The sequence below is a fragment of the Cynocephalus volans genome, chromosome 1 (genome assembly GCF_027409185.1).
Source record: "Cynocephalus volans isolate mCynVol1 chromosome 1, mCynVol1.pri, whole genome shotgun sequence".
Taxonomy (NCBI): Eukaryota; Metazoa; Chordata; class Mammalia; order Dermoptera; family Cynocephalidae; genus Cynocephalus; species Cynocephalus volans.
Genome location: NC_084460.1, coordinates 289,995,342 through 290,020,997, shown reverse-complemented (window position 1 = coordinate 290,020,997; position 25,656 = coordinate 289,995,342). Strand labels below are relative to the sequence as shown.

General features: G+C 39.8%; 1 protein-coding gene across 1 annotated transcript in view; it reads right to left on the bottom strand.

Moving 5' to 3' along the window:
* COL4A3 (collagen type IV alpha 3 chain) overlaps positions 1 to 25,656 on the bottom strand; it is a 127,096-nt gene that overhangs the window by 48,841 nt on the left and 52,599 nt on the right. The window contains exons 2-18 of the mRNA XM_063105191.1: positions 19,518 to 19,574; positions 17,707 to 17,796; positions 13,101 to 13,145; positions 12,481 to 12,525; positions 11,793 to 11,855; positions 11,041 to 11,094; positions 10,225 to 10,251; positions 9,586 to 9,663; positions 8,500 to 8,562; positions 8,336 to 8,371; positions 7,030 to 7,071; positions 6,732 to 6,809; positions 5,025 to 5,087; positions 4,558 to 4,617; positions 2,724 to 2,768; positions 2,396 to 2,449; positions 1,427 to 1,468 (exon numbers count right to left, since the gene is read on the bottom strand). Coding sequence (XP_062961261.1) covers positions 1,427 to 1,468; positions 2,396 to 2,449; positions 2,724 to 2,768; positions 4,558 to 4,617; positions 5,025 to 5,087; positions 6,732 to 6,809; positions 7,030 to 7,071; positions 8,336 to 8,371; positions 8,500 to 8,562; positions 9,586 to 9,663; positions 10,225 to 10,251; positions 11,041 to 11,094; positions 11,793 to 11,855; positions 12,481 to 12,525; positions 13,101 to 13,145; positions 17,707 to 17,796; positions 19,518 to 19,574 — 942 coding nt within the window. The remainder of the gene's footprint in view (positions 1 to 1,426; positions 1,469 to 2,395; positions 2,450 to 2,723; positions 2,769 to 4,557; positions 4,618 to 5,024; positions 5,088 to 6,731; positions 6,810 to 7,029; positions 7,072 to 8,335; positions 8,372 to 8,499; positions 8,563 to 9,585; positions 9,664 to 10,224; positions 10,252 to 11,040; positions 11,095 to 11,792; positions 11,856 to 12,480; positions 12,526 to 13,100; positions 13,146 to 17,706; positions 17,797 to 19,517; positions 19,575 to 25,656) is intronic.

Genomic DNA, 25,656 nt, shown 5'->3' with positions numbered 1-25,656 from the left:
GTTAAGTGAAATAAGCCAGGCACAGAAAGAGAAATATTCCATGTCCTTGCTCATAAGTGGGAGCTAAAAAAATAAACAACTAAACAAAAAGAGAAAGGAAGATACAACAACCACAATAATACATTGAACTTTCAAAAGGAGAGAACAGAGATTAAATGATGTGGGAAAGGGGGGTGTTAGTGAGAAATTGGTAAAGGTTTACAAAGAATGATTACATTGTATAATAATGAATATACTAAGTACCCTGATTTGATCACCGCATATTGCACACAGGTATTGATATTCAGCCCTATACCCCACAAATATGTATAATCAATTATGTTTCCAAAGAGAAAAAGGTGGGGCCTGTAAGAGGTAATTGGGCCGTAAGTGCTTCTCCTTTGTTAATGGGGTTAAGGCCCTTTTAAACGAGGCTTCACACAGGCTTTGGCTGGCCTGCCCTCCTGCCCTCTGCCATGTGAGGACACAAGAAGAAAGCCCTCCCCAGACCGACTGCGGGCACTTGATCTCGGACTTCCCAGGCTCCAGGACTGTGAGAAATAAATTTCTGTTCTTTGTAAGTTACCCAATCTCAGGTATTCTGTTGTAGCAGCACAAAATCAACTAAGACAGAGAACCATATGCATCTGAGTTATTTGCTTTTAATGTAAAGATGCAGATTTCCAGGCTCCACCTCCAATTACTGAGTTAAATTACTGAGCTGCATTTTTAAAGGACACTGCCTCCCCCATGACTTTTGACACCATGGGCCATTTTGTCCAGCCTGCATGATCCTATGTGACAGCCCTGCTCAGCACAGAATATGAGAACCACAGAATTCAAAGAACGTTGGTTCTTTGAATAGAAGATGAACAGATACCAGAACTCAGATCTGGGTCCCTTTTTATCCTCCCCTGAAGCTACAGAATCACAGAATACAGAATGTGGCCTCTCTGCCATCAGGAGCTGACATCAAATCCATGCCTGTGTTACGGAGGGGAGCACTCCCTGCTGCAAGGGAGCTTGGGTTGGGACGATGGATTTTTGCCAACCCTGAGTTAAGCCCATGGCTGAGCTTCTGCTGTCAGAACTGGGCCCGGGTGGAGGAGAGAAGGAGCCCCACCTGTCCTCTGCAGTATCCCTCCCCTCTACCCCGAGGGTGCAGGATCACCTTGGGCCAGGTCTGATTAGACAAAGCTTTTCTTCTCTATAGCCCAAGCTGGGCATTGCTGGTGCTTTCTCAGGACTGAATAGGACCAAATAGAAGTATTTATTCACCGTCAAATGGACAAATAGCAACAACAGCTATTTTTTGCCCTGGCTTGATAAAAAGGTAAATGCCACAATCTCTATCACAATGATTAATGAGAGACACTGATTCAAAATTTCCTCTATACTTTAAAGGACTTGATCCAACATGTCATTGATATTGTTTTTAATCACTTACTGGACCACGAAATCCTGGAGGGCCAATGTCCCCTTTCCAGCCCTACATTGAAAGACAGTTACAAATTATGAGTACATTAACCGAAAGTATTGACGTATTTGGTATCCTTAAAAAACAAAATGCACAGTTGAACAATCAATTAATGGTAAAAGTAATGCTATTTAGATGTAATGTACAAGCCAAATTAAAGTTAAAGAGACATTGACTTTAAATTATTTTCCTGGAAAACCCTTATCTGGGTCATAAATCCTGTCTACAAGGTTGTTAGGAAGTGGTTGTTGTTCTTGTGGGTCTCCAGTTTTCTCCTCCATCAGCCCTTTCAGAGGATGTCCACAGGCCTTGAACATTCCTTGTTCTCACCCAGACTACAGGCACAGGAAAACCTGGCTGGGGGTTGTATGCAATTCCCAGTGTCCCTGCTGTCACCAACCCCCTTCTCTCAAGAGGGCATTTCGGAATTCTTCTGGAAGTCATACTACTAAAGGATAAATCTTGAATATGCTCATAGACCTGCATATACAAACCATTTGGAAATATCTGTAATGTGTTGTCAGAAACAAATGACACAGATTAAAGTTTCACAATTAATTGATCATGACCTCTCAGTGTATCATGACCCAGATGGAGACTCCTGGGTTCCAGCTCATGCCTGATCTCCAATGACCAGAAACTTCCTGTAATCACAGGCCTTTCCCAATCCCTTCCTCATGGGGAGCTGAAATCTCACTGGTCCTAAGCCGGCCAGCTTCGACACACAGACAAGTTTTATATATTTCCCTCAAGGCCATCCTTCAAATGTTTAGGTCAAGTTGACACATGTCTCTATTCTTAACAAATACAAGGTATTTTAATGAAGTCTGTGATTGCAGTTCCTTGTACCTAGGTCCAGGGTGTAGGGTAAAAGGGTAAGGTAGACAAAAGCCAGCCAATTTAAAAGGAGCAAAGACAGAATGCCAGGGTGAGGATTACCTTAATGCCGTCTTCTCCAGGTAACCCAGGGAAGCCCCTGTTGCCCTTGGCTCCCTAAAGAAAAGAGCAGAAGGGAGCAGATCAGCAGGCACACTAACCAATTGCTTCTGTAGGAAGCAAGGGCAGTTTGAAGTCCTTTTTGAAAAAAAGATGTACTCAGATGATATCTCTTCACACTGAAGGTGTAAAACTATGATTCTCAAATGTAGCTTTTTAAAGCTATAAGATTTTCATTCATTCCTAACTACTTAGTGACTCTCAAAAATCCTTCTTCATTCTAGTAGGACTGACATTTTCACTACATCAGTGTGCCAAATCATGTCTTCACCTCAGTGCCAGGGAAGCCAGGGGAACCATCTTTTCCAGGTTTTCCCTAAAACAAAAACAAAACAAACACATACAATTTAACAATCATAGATAAGTTTAATAAACATGGAAAACTTAAATAACGTTATCTCCTCTTAACCTCAGGCAAGAAAACCTGAGGGAGGGTCCCCACCTAAGTTTCAGAAGGAAAGACTATTAATTACAGAATTTGCAATGACCTTCTTTTGCCAGGGAAGGCAGAAGCCAATCAGAATGAGAAATTAGACTCAGAGGAAGGAAGAAAGAAACTAATAGCTAAGCTTAAATTAGAGTTGATTGTGGAATATACTATAAAGCATATGTACTTCACAGGGCCTGGTTTTCCAAAGCCTTGCAGTTTCAAATATTGACCTTGCGGAGGACTGGAAATTTTCCCCAGGCTATTGAGTCTCTGTTGCAAGATAAGAATTGTGGCACAGCAAGGTTGCTGGCTCAAAGACAGATGAGTTACTGATTGATATCTAAGTTGCTGGAAAACTGCTAGAAGGAGAAGGAATGATTGCTAAGATCAAGCTTTTTTTGATAGTCTTACTGGAATGTCATCTGGCTTGTTTCACTGAAAGTTACCAGCCTATATTGTTAAACTATAACCCCACCTAAGTCTCTTCCTGTAACTTCCTGGTCTGGAAAATAAATGCAGGAAGAGAACCCCAATTTGGGGTTAATTTCCCAAGGAAGGGATCCCTCTCACTGGAGGGTTCCAGGGAAGTTAATTGCTTCAGGATCTCTCACTGCTCAGAAGAGATGGGCTTTGAGTAATCCTTTGCATCGCTGTCACCCAGGGGAAGAGGGGTGACAAATCCATGGGGGGTGAAGCAACACAAAGCAACAGTTGATGCTGTCCATCCTGAGCTTGGAAGGAAATTCAAGGATGCTCAGAGAAGTGAATATGGAAACCTGGAAAGGGAGGTGTTCACAGTCAACTTATTTATTTGAAAGATGTGCTCATGTTCTAAATATATGTATAAAAGGTATATTGTGGTGCCCAAAACAGACATAGCTTTTGGATTAACTATTATGGTATTTACCTTTCATAATAGAATTGAAAATCACATTGGCTGAATATTTTTTTCTTAGGTTAAAAAGTACACTTCTCCCAATGTAAAACTTTTAGAATTTTTACATAATTAATGCATGTGTTTAAATCTTTCCAAAGTGGAGTTGGGTGTGTAGTGGGACCCTGTTGCTTCTGTCTTCCCAGAATCCCACTTCTGGTTACAGTACGCCCCGTTTCCTTTGAGGAGCTACCCTTCCCTCACTCTGGGTGGCTCTGATGGGGCTGTCAATCACAGTAGCCCACTGCCCCACTGGCCTGGCCAATCATAGCACCTTTTCCTCCTGGCCACAGCCATTTTTCAGACTGAGACATATGACCCAAGCTGGGCCAATCAGATTCTCTGGCATTTTATATACAGACATACAGGGAAAGATACTCTCTCCTTGGATGCCATTAACCTGAAGTTTCTGCTGCTACACCTGGCTCTCTCTCCCCATGTCCCCTGACAAAGAAGACCATCTATCTGTCAAAGGAGAGAATGAGGCAGATGCTCAGAGAGAAGCAGAAGTGAGATGGAGAGAGTCCCCTGCTCATATTGTTTCAGGCTCTCAAGTGCTTGAAGCCTGTTCCAGCCTTGAACTTCTCACATACTTAAACAAATAAATCCCACCTCCCAAACCTTTGAAAAAAAATTTTTTAACCTAAGCTAGTTTGAGTTAGGCATCTTATTCTCACAACCTAAAAAGGTCTGAGTCCTAACTAATATAGGCTGCATGTGACTCTGAATTTCCAAATTTACCTGTGGGCCAGTCTCTCCAGATGCACCCTTTTCAGATCTGTATGACTCTCCAGGTGGCCCCTGTATTAATTACAGCTATGTCAAGTTTAATGAATTATTGATTTTTTTTTTACTTACATTGAGTTGTATTAATTGGTCCCTTCTGATTAGTCTACCATATAAAAAATATTCAAGTGATGAGTCATCTAAGAGAGAAATCTTATTTATGAGTATTTATTTAAAAACAGATATTAAAGATGCAGATGCTAAAGATAAGTCATAAGATGGGTGACATCAGGGGCATGTAAAACAGTGCAAGATTTCAGCTAGAAGTGGCCATGAAGTAATTCTAGTCTATTCATAATCTTTTTGGCCAAATGTTATTGCATTTTAGCTAATATTAAGATTTAAAGGTAGAACATACACCAAACTATGTACTGAGGTTCTACTTTATGTGTCTTGGGAACAATATGATTCTAGAGACTTACTGGGGGTCCCGGAGGTCCAGATTCACCCATGGCTCCCCTGTCTCCCTTCTCCCCCTTGAGGTCCTGCCACAAAAACAGTCAACATTGTTACAAATGGATCAAACAAGATTTAACTGATTACACTTGGAAAAGTCTTCTGATTAATAAACAAACACTAATGTGACTCATGGTAACAATAGACTTTCTCTCTTGTATTTCAAATTTTATACTTGTGATCCCAATGAAACTATATGCAAACTTTTATTTTTAAAGAAAGTATCTGTGGATCAAACTACACTGAACTAATTCAATTCCTAAATCAGTTTTCTATAACCACAATCAGTTAATTTCTAACGTATTTTTACTTTGATTTTTAACAAACTAAAGTTATTTTAATTGGGCTAAATTATTTTTGAGTAAATGTTATAATGAGGATTTAGTTCATTAATTAGTTTTCTGAGCCCTTATCATGTGTTATTATGTTTCAACCAATGTGAGTCTTCTCTTGAGGGCATCATTTTTTTCAAACTCAATTATTTTTCATGGGTAAAATCTTCCAGATCTTGACTTTTTTCACCATAAGATATTTTCTATCATTTTTTAGGTAACAAAGTTTAAGTTTTATTTTCTTTGAATATTTTCCTCAGGCCAATTTTTTTCCCATCTTCAATGTGAGTTATTATTTTAGTTATATCAAATTTCACCAGGTTTTGTTTTAATTTAGTTTGTTTGTTTGTTTGTTTGTTTTTTGATCACTAAAAATTAGTTACATTGGGTGGATAATGGCTAAGGGGTTGCTTTCTGGCATAATGAAAATGTTCTAAAATTGACTGTGGTGATGGTTTTACAACTCTATGAATACACTGAAAGCCATTTAATTGTACACTAAATGAGCACATTTCATGGTATGTGAATTATATCTTAAAGTTCTTAAAAATTAATTATAACTAAAACCCATGAACTGTATGCTTTAAAACGGTGTTATTTGATGGTATACGGATTATATCTCAATCAAGCTATTATTTTAAGCAGTTAATATAAAAAAGAGAAGGATGCTTTGTGTTTATTTCTTAGCTAATCCACAAGAAAATTGTTAGCTACCCTCTCACTTCCTCGGCGCCCCTCCCAGACATCCCAGGATCACTCTAGTGTCTAGGACTGGCGTGTCATAGCGCAGATTCACTTCTTCTGAAAATTCAATTCAGTTCTATACTCTGGTCCTCCTAGCCACCCCACTACAGGAGCAAAAAGCAAACGTTAATGACAAAATGACAGGGTCATAGTGTCGTTGGTGACGAGTGGGGGCCACAATGTCCTTGGGGTTGCAATCGCAGGTAAAAAATGTCCCATTCCATTACGACACCCTCTTCGCCCATACCTTCAGATCATGACCATCCAGTTTGATCAGAGCCACACACCATCGTGTTATCATTTATTCAAAAACAACTCAATGAGAAGAAATGGAGAAACCAGAGAGAAAACCAACACACTCAGGCTCTACCTTCACGAATTTTGGAAGAAATTTGCCTCAGATCCTCCCCATTTAATATCTCTGGGTTCACGAGTGAAGGATGGGGAAGGAAGAAGGCCTGGGGTTCAGGCTGGCCCAGGGGACTGGGCTGAGCTGGGCTCAGATGACACAGCTCATAAAAGAGGTAGGGGATCCCAGGGACTTTGTCCCAGAAACGAGAAGATACCACAACCCTAATAATAGAATTGCAGAGTTACCGTTCTGTTGTCTGGGCCAGTAAGTGTCACAATAACTGTTCCTGGTGGTCCAGGGGGTCCTGTTAATCCTTTCACACCCTAAGGACAAATACACCCAGGAATGAGAAACTAAACATGATCAACATGTCACCTCTATTATGTTTGAAAGGTGTACTTTTTCCCTTTAGTTCTTATGCAAGATGACACAGCAAATGAAAATGCATTAATTTCAAGTTGGCTAGTGAATAAATTGTATCAGCTGACATGCTATGGAACTTCAAATATCTCGCCCACTAATAAACCACAGTATTTAAATTACCTGCTCTCCTTTCGGTCCTATCACATTATCGCCCATGTGACCCTGTAAGGAAACACAAAACAAAATTATTTTTTAAAAATAAGTAGAAATAAATAGTCTACACCCATTAAAGTTCCAATATTTGCAAATGAACATTTATAGTTTAAATTTAATTTTAGAATTATTAAAGTTATTTTGGGTATTTCTTAGAGTAAAGCGGGAATGTGTTTCTTTTAAAGGTGGAGATCTTAAGGGGCAGAAAATGTCAGAGATTTACTTAGTATGGTAAACAATGACTTAAGGTGGTACTGGTTAGGGAAAGGAGCCCAGCTCAGAGGACATTTTTCTGGCTCAGTCACCAGTTAGCTTTGATCCACTGGCTGGCTGCTTAACTTCCTCATACCTTTGTATTCTTATCTTAAAAATAAGAGGGATGGGTGGCTTAACTTCAGGATTCTGAAATTCAAAACTTAATAGAGAAGCTAAGAATAGCATTCACTAGCGACCTGACCTCATTAGTAACTTAGTGACATGAAATAAGCCTAACGTGGTTTCCCTTCAGTAAGGATGGCCAATCCATCATTTTAACCCATATCTCCTTGCTTTTGTGCTCTTCTGTATGCAGATTATCTCCCCTATTAGCCTGCAGAGGAATCAAGACTTTAAACCTCAGATTTACCACTTACTGTCTATCAAACAACTCATTTAACCTGAACCAATCCACCTCTGTGTGTGTGTACATGTGTTTGCATGTGCACTTTCATGCATCAATGAAATAATAAATGTGAAAACACCTTGCAAAGTGCCCAACACATAAGGGCCCCTAATAGAAAGAGATACTGTGCTTAGTACGCATTTCCTGGTGGAGCTCAGCCTCACGCAACATTTTTATCCTTAAACTAACAATTAACCTTTTTAATAGAAACGCATGAATGACTCACCTTAATGAGCACACAGTCACCTTTTATTTACTAGCATACACTCAGGTGGGTTTTGCAAAGCAGCCCACTACAAAAATCTATAGGATAAAGTGTTGGGTGACCAGTAGGATTATCAGAAATGGAAAACCTGTGGATTAGAAATCTGTGCCTTTTTCCTTCATAAGGAGCTCCTTATAATTGAATTAAGACCCTGTATCAGGGATTGAGTTACTGAAGTGCAGGGAGAAGAGAGGTAAGAGCTGCCAGCCATGTTTCCTTTCTTGCTGGGAATCCTCATGAGCTCCAGAGAGGTGCTCTCCAGTGACCCATGTGAAGAAACAGGCCAGGTTTGGCTTTTGGATTGATTATGGTGTTCTGGCTGATACAACATATGAATTGCAATTTACCTTAGGTCCTATAGGTCCCATGGCTCCTGGAAAGCCCTAGAGAAATCCACAAATTAAAATTACAGTAGGAAACGCACCCAGCCAGAAAACTTTTTAAAAAACTTTTTGCTATAACTAACTTATTAGTTTTCAGTGTCTGTAGGCAATGGTGACTTCATACTCACAAAGAGTCCTGGAGGGCCAGGTGGGCCAACAGGCCCAGGAAAACCCGGAGGGCCTGGCAGACCCTTTAAATTAAAAGAAAAGTAGGAGTAAGTTTAGATATATTTCTCACCTAAGAACAATGTCCACTAACTAAATGCATTAAAATATTTTAATAAAATCAGAAGAGCATAACACCTCCCTTCTAAGTGACTGCAGTTAATTATGATAAATATCAAAAAGTGTGTTATCACGTGTGACAGGCTGCTGGGACTCTCCTGATGATGTCACTTCCAGGAAAATGGCCAGAGCGGCTGCTTTCCTTTAGAAGTTTTCAAAATTTTGCTTCTCTCTCTCTTTTTGTCTTTGTTTTGGTCAAGCATGCTCCTACCAAAGGGACTTCCACCTGCTCTCCCTCTGTCTAGAATCCTCTTTCCCCAGATAGCTACATGACTCACTTCCTCTTCCTTTTCTTACCTGTATGCAATGGTCATCCTTTCTATAAGGCCTTTCCGGTCTATCCAAAGTCGTATCACGACTTCCAACCCTTCCAATCCCCCTTCCCGGCATTATTTTTCTTCTGGCATTCATTACTATCTAACATACCACAGAGGTACTAATTTATACTTTTTTCTGTTTCCCCCACTAGGTGAGGGTGAGAATTTTTTAAAACTATTTTTTTGGCTGATTTGTGTCCTGCTGTATCCCTAGAGATTAGAAATAGATGTTGGCAAAATTAAAAATCGGGCTATTTCATATTACAGTTTTAAATTATATTCAGTGTGTGATACAAACTCATCCCTGATTTCAACAAATGCAGATTAACTATTTCTTAAAGACTTCTTACTTTCAGGAAAGCTTGGACAACTGAGACTTAAGAAGAGATTAAAAGGCATACATACAAAATCATCTTTGAATATCAGTTTCTTGTAAGAAGGTGAATCCTTTAGAATAAAAGAGGCACATTTAAATAGATTAAATATGAATGTCTATTTAAAATGGTCCTAAGAGAGTGAGAAAGACATACAGAGGGAAAAGAGAGATGGGGAGAGAGAGGGAGAGAGAGAGCGGGGTTGCAAAAGACGGAGATCTTCTCCAAAGTGCTGTACCTGGGATCCTGGAATTCCTGGCAATCCAGGGTCACCTTTTCCATTAAATTCTATATCTTCTCCTTTAGCAGGAACACCCTTAAAAATGAAGAATTTCATCAAACACAATCAATGTTATATTTTCAAAACCCCCTTAAATGCTTATTGAGGGTCACACTTCTTCAAGGATAAAAGTGCTTTGGGGGATATATACTTAGATAAGTATTTATTATTTAGTACTTTGTAGTTATTCCATTCTGAAGAAATCAAAGGATTTTCATATTTTCTAAAATTGACAATTTACTGTGGAAAGAAGAAAGATACAGGGATAACGAATCATCTCCCTTGACACCAAAAGTAGTGGCAATTCCTGACCTAGAATGTGGGGCCCTGGGCATGAGGTCAGTTCTCATCTCCTAGGCCCTATTTCCTTAAAGGATGATATAAAACCTGTATCCTTAAGACCCACTGATGATGAGAGCCAGAAAGAGCCATTTAACAGGAATAAATATCATGACCCAATTATTATAATTTCTGAATTAATAATGTCTGGATTAGGAAATCCAGATTATGAAATTTGTTTATAATCATATTTAATAGAAGTTCTTTTTGTATGTATGACTAGAGATTTTCAATAACTATATTCCACAAATGACTTACCTTTTGTCCTTTCAAACCAGCAGCACCCTAGGAAAAAAGCAGTTTATGAACAAGTGGAGGTAAGTCAAGCACAAACACTCCTATTTCATCCTTTTCCCTGTTGTTCTGCCTCATGTATACTTCCTACTGGCTTTTAAACATGCTCAAGTGTCTCCCATTTAAGCAAACAAAGTCTCCCCTTCATCTTCACCCCCACTGCCCTGTCTCTCCCTCCTCTCACCTGCAAACTTCCCGTTCTGTTCACTCCTCAGTTCTAAATCTGCCTCCTGCCTCCATCCTGCCATGGAAGTATCCCTTGCTAAGGTTAGCAACAACTTTGATGTTGCTAAAACCAATGGCAAAATGTCAGTCTTCATCTTACTGGACTTCCCAGCAGCTTTAGACTGCCGTCTGCCACTCCCGTCTACTGAAATATATCGTTTCTGGGATTTTAATGCACCACTCTGGTTTCCTTTCTCCCACCAAGGCCACTCTTCCTTTATAGGGCATCCTCCTTGACTTAGACATAACTGTGGAGCTAAAGCTCAGTTCTAAGTCCCCGTTCTCTCTCTCACTCTTAAGTCACCACAAGTTTCTCCTCAGAGTGATTCTCCACTTGGATGTCTCAAAGGCAAAACAAAGCCTCAAAGTCTAACCCTGAATTTGCAATGCATTTATTCATTCATTCCCTAATGATTAGGGAATAATCGCATGTCAACTATTGGCTGCCCCAGACTTCCCCTAAATCATGACAAATTCGTGTATATGGCCTCATGGAGTAGGTTACTTTTATTCATACTTTATGTCTTTGCTGGGGAGTTAGAAATGCAATCCTACCGGGATCCCTGGGTAGCCTGGTATCCCCGGAAGTCCTGGAAACCCTCGCTCACCCTGGAAGACATACGGAGTTTGTCATTATTCTTAGTTGTCTTAGAAAAGCCTGTTCAGATATTTTCCCTGTTTCTTTCTTTACCAACCTAGCAGTGGTAAATCTAGACAGTAACCCAAATTCCTGATGGCTACTGGGTCATGAGGCTGAAGGCCAGAAAATCATTATCTTAATTGAAAACCGGATTAGAATCTAGTGTTTCTCAAATTGTGCATAAATGGCAAAGTCTAATTGTGCCAAGAACTTTTTAATTGCTGCTTCCTTGAAACTTTAGTAATTAGTTCATTCATGGCCACCATTCTGGGGAAAAGGAGAGCTCAGTTAGGAAACAAAAGGAGGAGACTGAACATCAAAAACCTCAGTCATTCTCTCCCCCAAACTAATTTTACACTCCATGCTTTGGTTTCTAGTTTATATACACAACCTCAGACGAAAATAACCAATGGAGCCCCCAGTTATCTTTCCGTAAGATAATATGTGAGAATATCCTTAAAATACAATTAGAAAGCAAAGAATAAAGAGGAAGGAAACAGGAAGGTTCTTGGTTCAAAAATCATATTTCTGCCCTGAAAACACATAGTGTTGATATTAGATAAAAGAATGTTTCAAGGAAAGCCTATCCCATCTCACTGCTAACTCACCTTGATTTATTCATTCAGCATAGCATTTATGAACCATCGTCTGTGTGAAAAGTACATACCTTAGAACCATTGCATCCTGGAAAACCAGCAGGTCCATCAGGCCCCGTATTGCCCGGGGTGCCCTGAAAGGAGAGCACGTCTCAAGGCAGAGGCATAATTACAGGGCTCAGGACCAGGACACAGCAAGGAACCCAAGGAAAAGATGAGCTAATTCAAACAGCTATTGGAATATAAATGGTTGTTTAAATAGTTAAGTAGTAAGTTTGAATCATCATTTTGGATATAATTTAAATAACATAACAAGCAAAACAGGCTAATTAAAATGAAGACTTATCAGGTGATATGTGGATGTTTTAGAGAAAACAAAAGGCCTATATAAAGTGAAGCCCTTTAACATGCTGCTTTAAGCTGGGGAGAAAGGAAGGGAAAGAGAAGAGGAAAATATGTGCAGGGGTAAGTGTTTTATTACTTTACACAATTACACAGAATGTTCTATTCTATTCTACTCTGTTTTATTTTACTCTATCCTATTCTATTCTATTCTTTCTGTTTGTATTTCCAGAAATACAATTTGACCTTATGTCCTGCAACAAATCCCTACTCTAATACATTATGCTATTTTACAGTGCCATTTTCTTCATGTGACAATTGTATCAGAACACATTTTCTTGTGCTACTGTTTCAATATCTTTACTAAAATGAGCTTACTTTTACTTTTTCCAGCTACATATTTTTCCCATTACTTACTGGAAGTCCAGGAGGACCTGAAAATCCTGGCAATCCAGTTATTCCCTGAAGACATAGAAAAGAGGAGGGGTGACAAGAAAAACACATTAAACATGTTTAACCCATAAACATAAAATTATTTACCATTGCAATAATCTCTATCTGCAACTATACCTGGGAATAGCTAAAACAAGCTTGAAAAACAAACACACAAAAAAGGTTTGACAACCCTTTGTACATCTAATAATTATATAAAAAGGGATCTTTAGGGTTGTTTTTGGCTTTTGGGGGTAGACTTTTAAGGTATAACTTGCATAACAGTAAAGTGCTCCAAACTTCTGTGAACAGCTGGCCGGATGCTTACTGAGGTTCACTTTTGTATTACTACTGCCACCCCCTCTGGACATAGCATCTCTTTCATCCCAGAAGGTTCCCCCATGCCCTTTCCCAGTCAATCAACACCTGCCCCTAACATGCTAACCACTATTTTGACTTCTGTCTGTTCTTGAATTTCATCTACAGAACCATATAAAATGTACTCCTTTCTGACATTTGTATAACTTTTACAGTGCAAATTTGATCTTTTTAAAAGAAGCAGAATATTCATCAAACCATTGGGATGAACTGGTTGGACTACTAACCCTTACACCTTTGGGACCAGTGAGTCCTGGAAGTCCTGGAGAGCCCTAGATCCAAGCAAAAAAAGAAAAGGTGAGCACTACCAAAATTATTTGGTAGTAAGAAACCCATACATTAAAGGTCCCAGTCTTACTCATATACCAAACTGTTTTGCTCTTGGGATTACTTCATGGTTAATAAAGTTTAATTACTTCCTTGTTTCATTAGAGTTAAAATATTTATCAGAAAGGACAAACAAAAATTCATTCAAACCCTTGCTATACAATGTGGTGTTTGGAGCCTGCAACATCTGCATCCGAGGGAGCTTGTGAGAAATGCAGAAGATCAGATCTCCTCCACCTCCCAGATACTAGATTCGATGGTGATTCTTGTGCACATTAAAGTCTGTGAAGTGCTGTTGTAAAAGCACCGCATAAGCCAGATAGCTGCTGAGGCCTGATAAGGACACATGACACAATTACAGGGGCAGACAAGAATGACAGCCAACATTTCTGTGCATGAGAAACACTTTATTAACAAAATGTGCTTGACATGCATAAGTAAATAAATAGCAAACTAAGAACTGCCTGAACCAGAGATAAACTTGCTTAGGGCACAAAATGAAAATTTGAGGCCCCATTTCTTAAAGTATAACCTTAAATGGAGACTGTTTTAAATTAACTAGGCCATTCGGTGTGAAAGTTCCATTGTCCAAAAGCTGTTTCTATCATTCCAGAGTTTCAGTACGTTTTGGTATTTTTGATTATTTGAGAAAGGGTTTTTACAGAGTCTTCTGAGATTGGACTGTCAAGGCCAAAGTCAGCCTTTTCTGTCTGAGGTGGAATTCCGGGGTGTGTGATCATATTCAAGGCCATTCCTTCCCTCTGCAAGTTGCTGCTTGTGTTATGCAGAAGGCACAAGAGTGACTTGTAGGTTTTATTTCCCATTGTAAATTTTGTCATGCAGAAAATATTTAAGATAGGTATTTCATAAATCTGAGAAATCTTTTTGGTCAGTTTTTAATATTCTCTAATTGTCTGCTTTTGGTCAAATCATCTTTTGTGGCTGTATCTGTAAGCTGTGCTTTAAAATATGAATCTATGACAACATGACATACAGATTTTCTGGATTAATTTTATAGAATACTCGCACATCACACAATCTGTACTAAGTACCATGTGTTCACAACTATTATTTTAATTGATTGCTGCTTCTCTAAAGAAATGTGGAAGGAAACAAACAGAGCAGGGTATAGAGAACAAAATAAAAAGACAGGGGTTGGCATTAGGCTGCTCTGAGTCCAGGGCTGAAGTGGTGAACTCATTCTACCAGTGAAGTGCAGAAAAACCCTAGACCAGGCCCTGCAGGGAGGCAGTGGAATGTTTAGGCATTGCCCAGAACCTGAATGACTTTTTCAAAATTAGGATCAGAAGAAGGAGAAATGGAGAAAGAGAACACATACATGAACATGACAAATGTAGAACAGATGCAGTAGAATTCCTGGGAAATAGCAAAATAGTTTTTGCAAGGGAACTCTTGTACCTTGTTGGTGGATTGTAGACAGATGCAAGTATCGTGAAAAGCAGTATGGAGGCTTCTCAAACAACTAGAACTACCATGCAATCCAGCAATCTCTCCAATGGCTACACACCAAACAGGAAGGAAGTCAACACATCAAAGGGACACCTGCACTTTCATGTTTATCGCAGCTCCATTCACAATGGCCAGGATTTTGAACCAACCTAAATGTCCATCGATGGGTGATTGAATTTTAAAAATGTGGCATACGTATATACACAATGAAATACTGCTCAGCCATAAGAAAGAATGAAATTCTGCCGTTCGCAGCAAAATGAGCTTGGAAAATATCATGTTAAGTGAAGTAAGCCAAGCACAGAACGAGAAATACCATGTGTTCCCACTGACAGGTGGAAGCTAATAATAATAATAATAATAAAAGTTGAACTTTAGAAGTAGAAAGTAGAACTGTGGTTACTAGAGGCAGGAAGTATGGGGGATAGAGAGAGATTGGTTAATGGGCACAAAATTATAGCTAGATAGGAAACATAAGTTCTGTTGGTGTACAGTAGAGCTGGGCATCTATAATTAACAATCTATTGTATGTTGACCAGTAGCTAAAAGAGAGGAGCTGAAGGGTTCTCATCACAAAAAAATGACAAATGTTTGTGATGATGAATTTGCTAGCTACCCTGATTTGATCACTACACACTGTATAAATGTATTGAAATATAACTCTGTACACCATAAATACGTACAATCAATGTTTCAATTACATTTTTTAAAATAGGAAAAAAATAGCATTTGCATTGTACTGTGAGCTGTAGGTGTGGATTTAGTTTCTTTGGTTACAGGAAATGGGTTAAGGCATCACCTATATGACATAACAAGAAACATATATTTGGTCTCTGTCCTTGGTTCCCAGCACAGAGCTCCTAAAACCCTTCTAATATACTGAGTGGTAGTGGTGCTAGGAGCGTATTTTGTTCTAATACTTGGTCTTTGGCCCTGGTTCCTGGCACAGAACTCCTAATCCTTTGGAATTTCCTGGGCTATAGGAATGTCTTTTGTTCTAATGGGGTGACTTCGGGTGGGCTCCTGGGTGGGGTTGGTCACCAGAAAGACCAGGCCATGTTAAGTTTGGAAATTTCGGCCCCACCCCCATCCTCCAGAAAGGGGAGGGGCTAGAGGCTGAGTTAATAACTTATGCCTACGTGAGGAAGCTTCCATAAGAATCCCTAAAGTATGGAGTTTGGAGAGCTTCCAGGTCGGTGGGCACATTTGTGTTCCGGGAGGGTGGTGCTGCTCAACTCCATGAAGACAAAAGCTTTGCATTTGGGACCCTTCCTGACCTCACCCCATGCACCTCTTTGTGTGGCTGTTCATCTATATCCTTTATCATATCCTTTATCATCAACCTGTCAACAAGAGTGTTTCCCTGAATCCTGCGAGCTATGACGACAAAATATCAAGCCTGAGGAGGGGGTCATGGGAACCCTCAAATTACAGCCAACTCAGACAGAAATGTGGGTGACCCAGGGACCCACATTTTGTGATTGGTGTCTGAAGTGGGGGCAGTCTTGTGGGACTAAGTCCTTAACCTGAGGGGTCTATGCTAACTCCAGGTAGTTAGTGTCATGACTAAATTGTAGGACACCCTGCTGGTGTCTGAAGAGTTGGAGAATTCCTTGCTGCGGAAAAAATCCCACACAATATAAAACCGGGTTTGAACTCTGATTTTGCCACTCATTAGCTGTGTGACCCTTAAATTACTTAAGTGCACTGAGTGTCAGTTTCCCCACCCTTAAAGTGGAGATAATGGGACCACGTTATGAGTCACCCTGTGATATACGGGATCCATGTGAGGAGTGAGTGAGATTCAGGGAGGAATGAACAGCCCAGTGTCTGGTGCAGAGCAAATACACAGTGTGTTGTCTTCGATGAGCACTGAGGTACTCCACGATCCTACTATCCTCTGTAACTTATGAGTTAGTTCACAGCTTGCTGGAGGCCAGGAGTCAGGGGAGGGAAGGCGTGAGTGCGTGAGAGCCCGGGCTTAAGTCCAGCTCATGTCCACAGCAGGAAAGGACAATCAGCAAATCTGGTGGTTATGCAGCTATTTGGTAAATCCTCTAGGGTATTTATTTAAACAAAGCCCTTTGTGTATCACAGACTTTCAGATAAAAGTGTGTGATGGGTGGGAAGCTCAGTAGGCTCTGCTAAGAACCTTAGGAGCCTGCTGTTTAAGGGATCAGTTGAGAAAGAGGAATCCATGCAGGAAGGAGAGGTTGGGGAGACAGGTAGAGAATCAGGAAAAGGAAGATCCCAGAAGCAAAGACAGACAAATGTTTCAAGGAGAGAGTGAGCCACACAGTTTAAAACAAAGCAGAGGGGTTCAGGTCAAGTAAGGACACAAAAATATCCACTTGGCATTGGCCATTTGAAGGTCATTCGGGACCTTTGCAGGAGTGTTTTCAGAGGAGAGGAGGGAGAAGGCAAATTATTGCTGGCTAACGAGGGAATAGATGAACTATAGGCAGCGCGTTTAGCTATACTTTTAGGAAGCTTGACAGAGAACGGAAAACAGGGAGAGGATGGCAATCCTGTGGTTACAGGACCCAAAAGATCTAGAGAATTTGTATGGGAGAATATTTGCATGTTTAGGGACTGAAAGAGAAAAGCCAACATCAAAAGGAAAGTTAGGTTGCACAGGCAGAGAGGGGAGACACCCCCTGGAACAAGGTCCTAGTGGGAATCCCAGTGATCAGGTCCAGGTGCATGGATCAGCTCTGAATGGAAGGTGAAAACAGCTTATCCTTTCAGGTAGGAGAAAAGAAGGTAGGAGCAGATGCAGGTGTAGAAACTGTGCAGTGGGTGGATGGGAGGGGGTGGCGTTGAGTAGCGGACTTGGAGATAATGATAATCATTTGCAATGGTCTTGGAATAAGACGTAGTTCTGAGGACCCAGCTAAGACTGGAGACCAGGAATTTGTCACGCACCCACCAGTTGGCTAAGATGTGGAATTATCTCCAGGTTCTCAGCAGCCCAGGGGGTAAGCATGGAGAACGGTTAGGTGGATGGGGGATTTTCAAGCTTACAAGATGACATACCTTGGGTCCCTGTGGTCCGAAAAGGCCTTCAGGACCTGGGAATCCTTTCTGGCCAGGAGAACCAGGGGGTCCAGGAAAGCCTTTCCCCCCCTGTTAAAACCAAACACACAGAACAGCAACTGTCCAACAATGAACACACTACTGCCATTGTGTTTTCTTCCATATGACTTCATGAGGACATTTTCCATATTTTTTTCTTAGATTAAAAAAAACAATAATTAGCTCTCAGCAGTGAGTGCATAGGTACCTGGAAAGCTACCAGCTGTTAGCACTTTCTACAGGCTTGAAAGAGCTGGCCCTTGGTCTTGTAGAAACTTTACTTTTACCCTAATGGTAGAGCTATGCAGGGCAGAGCTTAAGGGAGAGGGAATCAAGAATTGAGGGGAATGCCCAGTTAGAAAAATCAAGGCTGTGGAATGTGCTTGTTGAGGGTTGGAGAGTCAGGGTAAGGCACAAGAATGTGTTTTGGGAGTGTGCATAATTACTGTGTAGCTTGAAAAGAACACCACGTAGATTATGAGTTTCAATCCTTTCTTGCTTACACAGGAATTAGTAATTCAATCTGCTATTTGTGTAGGAGATGCAGGAGAGATATCAACAGTGACATAACCAAAAATGTGAGGTAAATAATTTTTCAGAAGGAGTCATGATATTATGGGAAAGTCCCTAGGAAAAGTTAGTCAAAGAACGTTAGGCCCAGTCATTGACAAAGCTCTACCCATAATCTTCCCATGAATATGGGTCCCGGAATTACTCTTCAATAGTAAAGGCCACTGGTTGTCCTGTCAATTTAGTTACACAACTGGCAAATTAAAAATAATAAAGATCAAGTCAGCACCCAATAAGAAGAGAAATAAAAGAATTTTCTGGACCTCTCTTACTACTCAGTTACTTTTGCACATCCTAGAGTAGCATCTTGTAAGTAGCAGGGACTCCGTAAATGCTTCTTGAGTGCAAAATGGATCACAGAGAGGGTGTTTTCAACGTGAATCTGAATACACTCCATTCATAGCTTCAGAAAAAAATCTAAATCAAACTACACATGAATTATGAAACACTGTAAAATAAATATAATAATAATGATTACAATTAGCATATAAATAATGTGTAAATTGTTTTCTCTGCATAGCTTAAAATATGTTCTCAAAAATATTTCTAAATTGTCACCCTTCAATATTGTTAAACAATTAATTAGTGTCTCTGAGGGAAGGGTTTTGTAAACAAAGAAAAAACTTTAGTTCTGCCTCTGTCTTAATTATCACAAATTGCAAGTTAATGGAGCGAATTAATCAGATTTCATGGCATTCCTTTTTTGCTTGAATTCTGCTATGGAGCTGCGGGCGCTCTGCTGAATTTTTGCTTCAACTGAGGTGCTGCTGCGGGATTTGTCCACCAGGGGGCGCTCTTGCACCAATGCTGCTGGACAAAATCTGCCTGTTTCACTGTTTATTTTATGTCAAAGTGAGTGAATCAAGTTGTTTTCACTTCTCCTCTAATGTTTAGCAACCTTGTAAATAGTATATACATATGGGGGCTTCTCATAAACTTTCGCTAGCTCGCTACCTATTCATTACAGACCGAGAGAACTGTAATTTAATTGCCAGTATTTACACAAGTTACCTGAAGCTTCCTAGAAGGCTTTTTTTTTTTTTTTTTTTTTTTAAGGTTAATGTTTATATCCAATTACTTTAAAATTATATTTGGGGAATGGAGCAACATACTGGCGATCTTTCTGCTACTGATGGAAGAAGGGTGTGAATTATTTGATGAGCTGCGTAGTGAAAGGAGGCAGTATTAGGTTTTGTTTTTACCTTCTCTCCTTTGGCTCTACCACAGAAGCACTGTCCTTTGTCTTTACAGACACAGCCCTAGGAAGAGGGAAAAAGAAAGGTTTTGTTTAAAAACAGCTTAAGAAATTCCAAATGACAGGACGAAAGCAAGCATATTTCTCTGTTCTTTGAGTATTAAACACTATTCATTAGGAGCCATGTGACGGTGTAGCAATCTATCAATAGAAATAGAGCAGAAAAGTGAGATGTTGCTTAGAGGAAAAATGTCAGATGAGTGTACCTCGTTTTTACTGTATTTAAGAATTTTAAGCAATTTATTTATGGAAAAGACAAAGCCAACTATCCTTTCTTTAGAATACTATATCATTGAATCCTATGAAATTGTCACCGTTGTAGGTAGAAAGTGATCCGATGTTGCCAAATTCTTAGGTTCAACATAAAGTCCATAAATATGTGGATAATGTATATGTGTATATGTGCCTTGTGTGTACAGCATGATGTGTATACATGTATTTGTGTATATTAATATGTGATATCTTCTATAGGTGATTCTAAGGTTTTCTTTTCCTGAAATAATGTTCAAGACTGAGAAAAGATGATCAATACCCATTATGTATCTTTAAAAAGTACAAACTAATTCGCTCATGCTAGTATCAAAACGTTCTTTCTTATCAAAAACAAACAAATATTTAGATGTGAGCAGGGAGACTCTTATCCTATCTCACTAATCACTTTGACACACTTTCGACCGCAGCCCTCACACCTGTGCACACACCAACTCTAATAAAGGTTAATTTTTAAAAATTTTCTCTGCCAGCCGAGGAACAAAGAGAGAAATAGTTTTAAATAGTGAGTTTAAAATGTGTGTTTGACACACATGATAGATGGTTATATATTAATTCTTTTCCTTATTTTCTTTTTCAGGTTAATATTAACTGAAAATTAGTTTGCTTTCCCCAGAAAAAATATTAATTGATAGCAGAGACAGGGTGAATCTAGGACTTACGCTGGCTGGTTGGTAGGGAAAATAAAAAGAAATTGCCTCAGATATTCCTAAAGTAGAAAATTCTATTTGTGTAACCAGAAAATCCTACACAAATAAAAATAAATTTAATGGAATATATTTCCTTAGCCTACGACAGTAGCCTTTTCTGCCATTCACGAAAAGGGAGTGCATAGTAATTTTCAGATACTCACCACTGATCCTCACCACATTTACAAAAATTGTAATTTATATGAATGGAAAGTAAGTGATTGAAAAGGAAAGTCTATAATCTCCCAAAGGGTTGGATATTTGATTTACAGAAGACTAAATCTTTCCAATTTTCCTCCCAGATGTTTGGGGTCACTAAGTCATATCTTGGCTTAATTATTTTAATCTTGTCATTCTGGATTTTTAAATTTTTTTTTTGTTCATTTCAATCCTGTATTTAAGTATATTCTACTAAAGCAGTGGTTCTCAAGTGTGAATTCCCAGACCGGCAGCATCAGCTGCACCTGCAAACTTGTCAGAAATGCAAATTATTGACCCTTTCCCCACTCACAGAATCAAAAACTCTGGGGGGGGTCTCAGTAATGTTTTGATACTCCCCTGGGTGGTTGTGACGCCTGCTCAAGGTTGAGAACCACTACCCTAAACTCTCACCTCAATCCCAATCTCTGTAGGAGAGAGCTGATTCTCTAGAGATTTCTGAACACTACATCATTTGAGACACTAATTTGCACATGTATTTTTTCTTGTAATGTCTTTTTTTCTGTCATTCGAAGAAAGTAGTCAGACTTGTGTGTTCCCTCACCTTTGGGATGTTTTTGTTGCTGAACTCAAAAGTTGCCTAAAGACAAGACTCCTCTGGGCTTTTGATTGTGAAAGTGTAAGTACCTGGGACCAGTGTGCCGCTCCTACACAGCATCTGCAGGAGGCAGCAGGGCCTTGGAAAGAAAAGCCTGAGTCCTACACATGAGGGCACCCAATGCTGGGCAAGGAAGCCCAACCTGGACCAACACCTGTGCTCATGTGTCCATGGAGCTATCTGGCCACTGTTTTCAAATGGACAGGAGCATCTCTGACTCTTCTGCCTTCCACATGCCACACGATACCTGGATTCTGAGCATCTCCAGGCCAGAAGGAGGAGGCACAGACTGACAGTCCTCTAACCCCTGAGAAGGTATGTGGAGGCCATGAGACAGGCTTAATTTTTTTTCTTGGAGTAAGAGTCAGAGTCACCGTACACTACTGGAAATTTTTCAATCTTAGATTGAGCAGATAAGTGTTTGTTGATTTCCTCCAGACTAGATCGGACTCCATTCCCTATATGCTCCCATGGAACATTTGCAGTTAGATGTTTCATGCATGTTTTCCCTGGTGACTGTATGTCCCAGGAGAGAAGGAATTATATAGTCTTGCTCACATTGGTATCCTTGGCATAGGATATGTCTTGAACAAATAAATGCTCATAGATTGATTGGATGGATCAACAAGTGGATCCAGTAGACTGCTGGTAATTGATTTACATCCAGGTTAGAGCCAGAATTTTAAGGCATATGAACTAAATGGTGATTGTTGGGCTGCCATGACTGAGATGCTTTCTATAGGATGAATTATGAACAACTATGGTTGAAATGGCAAAAACGAAACTAGAGGCTTTGGCTATTTTAACACATATTAAAATAAACATAAGACTAATTGTTAGTCGATTAAACTTAAAAGTTTTATAAACATTTTAAACCCTCAAAAGAGTTGAAAAACAGTACAGTGAACACCTATCCCCTCTCATCTAGGTTCACCAAGTGCTAACTTGTTGTCCCACCCTCTCCTCTCTCTTACACACACAGACACACACAGACACACACACACACACACACACACACACACACACACTTTTTTCTGCTAAACCACTCAAAAGTAGACAGCAGACAACATGACACTTCACCCCAATACTTCTGTGTGCATCTCCCCCAAACAAGAGTACATTCTTATCCATGTCCATATCCAATCACATCATTCCCAAAACTCAGAAATCAACTTGATGCTTGAACTTCAGTTCACTAGCTTTTAAATAAGGTCTTCAGGCTTATACATAGTCTTAATGACCATAGAAAATGAAAAGCTGTTTAAATTTCGGGCAAATTTTTTATTTTGTACCAGAGATTTAGTGTCATTGCTTTCCCTGTGATTAGTACATGAGGTCTGATCTCAGCAAGTGGCTCTCACAGTTCCAAGAATCCTTAGGACTCACCCAGGTGTCACCAGAGGGCGGGGAGGGGGCACTGCATGTCACCTCCTAGTTCCCATAAATTCCCTCCTGCCTGGGGTCTGGCTTCCCAACACCACCTGCAGTGACTTGGCTCCCCCTTTTTGGGCATCAAGTCACAGTTCCTGATTTATTATTATTATTATTATTATTATTGTCCCTCAGTCTGGGTCTTGAACTTCTAGGGGTAATGTATTAAGTTTTTATTTGTGTTTGGTTTGTTTTCTTATTAAAGTAGCAGCCCTATTTGATAGGTCAGTACCAGCTGATGGGTTAATTGAAAAAGTTTAAGTGAAAAATCCAAAACAAACAAGCAGATACTTGGACACTAGACATTTTAACTTTAAAAATACAAATGCACACTAATTCTTCAATCTTGGAGATAGGGTCCAGGTCCTCTCTTTGGGAATGGGTCTGCTATCTAGAGTTCTGTGGTATCTTTCTTGCTAAATCACACCCACAGTGTGCCATCAACAATTTCCTGTTCTGGTTCTTTGAAACAGGCCAGTTGCTTAAAGATGTTTGTGTAACAATCTGAGTACAGAGTCCTTTTAGATATTAATTCATGCTTTTCTCCAACTTTTTAAAATGCTATCTCTGCCACACCTAATTGAATAGCAGTTTGTCTAACAATTTTATTTGATCAAATCTTCCAGCCTTGTTTTTACAGAAACAAATTTATATTAAATCAATTTGTTATTTAATATTTAACTAAATTAGTTTATTACAATAAGAAGTTCAACTGGCAGTAATGAGAGTGGAAACAACTAACTCTTGGCAATCATAAAATCCATCGGTGTAGCAGACATGTGTGCTGGTATGCTAGGGAGAAGGCTACGGGTCTCAATTGGCCTGTTGTATAAAACATATGGAGAGTTTTGGTCCATCCAGCAGTCAGTTATTACATTATTATTTTATTTATTTGTTTGTTTATTTCTTTATATTTCTTTTTGCAGCTTAAACAACAAATATTTGTTATCTCATACAATGTGAGGTTTGGGAATATGGAAGCAACTTAGCTGAACGATTCTGGCTCAGGATCGCCCAGGAGGCTGCGGTCAAGCTGTCTGCTGGGGCTGCACTCACCTGAAGGCTCGACTGCCACATGAGACCCACGTCTAAACTCAATCACAGGGCTGTTGTCAGGAGGCTTCACTTCCTCACCAAGTACTTCTCTCCACAGGGTCACTTGCAATAAGGGGGCTGGCTTCCCCCCAGAGTGAGTGATCCATGAGAGTGACAGAGATTGACCAAAGCGGATGATGCAGTGTCTTTAATAACCTAATCTTGGAAGTGATCTACTCATACTATTGCTTCTGCCATATTCACACATGATTACTAAAACGTGGGACAGGACTACACAAGGGTGTGATCATCGGGAGGTGGGGTTGGAGGAGGCCATCATGGAGACTGCTACCAGTGTGGCTTCTGACAAGATGATCAATACTTCAGATGGCGGCCCATCCCATCTCTGTACAACTGAAACTGTTAGACAAGCTCTTCTCAGACAAGCCAAAGTTTACCTTCATAAAGGCTGAGGGGACATGAACAAATACAATTCACTTAATTTTGGTGGGTTACATATTCCTGTAATTATTGGAAAATGAAAGTTTCAATTCAACTGCTATTTTTGGAACTCTTTTTTTTATTGAAACATAATTGATTGTTCATATCTGTGGGGTACAGCATTGAATATCAATACCTATGTGTAATATGTGATGCTCAAATCAGGATAATTAATATGTTTATTATTATACAATGTAATCATTTTTTGTGACCCTTTACCAATTTCTTGCTAATCCCCCTCCTCCTCTCCCTTTTCCTCCTCCGGTGGCCTCAGTTTCATTCTTTCCTTTTGAAAGTTCAAGGAATTATTGTGATTATTGTATCTTCCTTTCTTTCTTTTTTTATTTGTTTCTTTTTTTCTAGCTCCCACTTATGAGTGAGGACATGCCATGTTTCTCTTTCTGTGCTTGGCTTATTTCACTTAACATAATTTTCTCTAAGTTCATCCATGTTGCTGCAAATGGCAGAATTTCATTCTTTTTTATGGCAGAGTAATATTCCATTGTGTCTATATACCACATTTTCCTTATCTAGCCACCGATCAATGGACATTTAGGTTGGTGCCAACTCTTGGCTATTGTAAACAGAGCTGTGATAAATATGGGAGTGCAGGTGTCCCTTTAACATGATGATTTCCATTACTTTGGGCGTACACCCAGCAGTGGGATTGATTAAAAAATGGGCAAAGGAGCTGAACAGGCATTTCTTAAAGGAAGATACACAAATGGCCAACAGACTCATGAAAAAATGATCAACACCACTAATCATCAGGGAAATGCAAATCAAAAACACATTGAGATATCATCTCACCCCAGTTGGACTGGCCATTATCAAAAAGAAAGAGAATAACAAATGCTGGCATGGATGTGGAGAAAGCGGAACCCTCCTGCACCATTGGTGGGACTGTAAATTAGTACAGCCATTATGGAAAACAGTATGGCGGTTTCTCAAACAACTACAGATGGAATTACCATATGATCCAGCAATCCCATAGTCGTCAGTTAAATGGAGAGTCATTAGAGGATCTGCTGTGTCTCTATTCGTGCATGTACACCATGCCTCCCATGTGCACGTGATCTGCCTTGTTGGCAAGCTTCAGAGCCAGATCTAGAGCTGTGTTTCTATGTCCAGATTAGTAGAACTGCTCCAAAATTGTTCCAGCTTTCATTCTCAATTAAATTGGCAAAACATGGCTTCCCTATGCTTCTGCACAATCAAGCTGACTAGGACTTCAGAGGATGTGACAATTTTGCTGACATGTAGATGCTCCCCCTGATTAAATTAACTCAAAATCATAGTCAGGGCAGCTCTCTGGCAGTTTTTAAGCTGCTGCTCCAGAAACT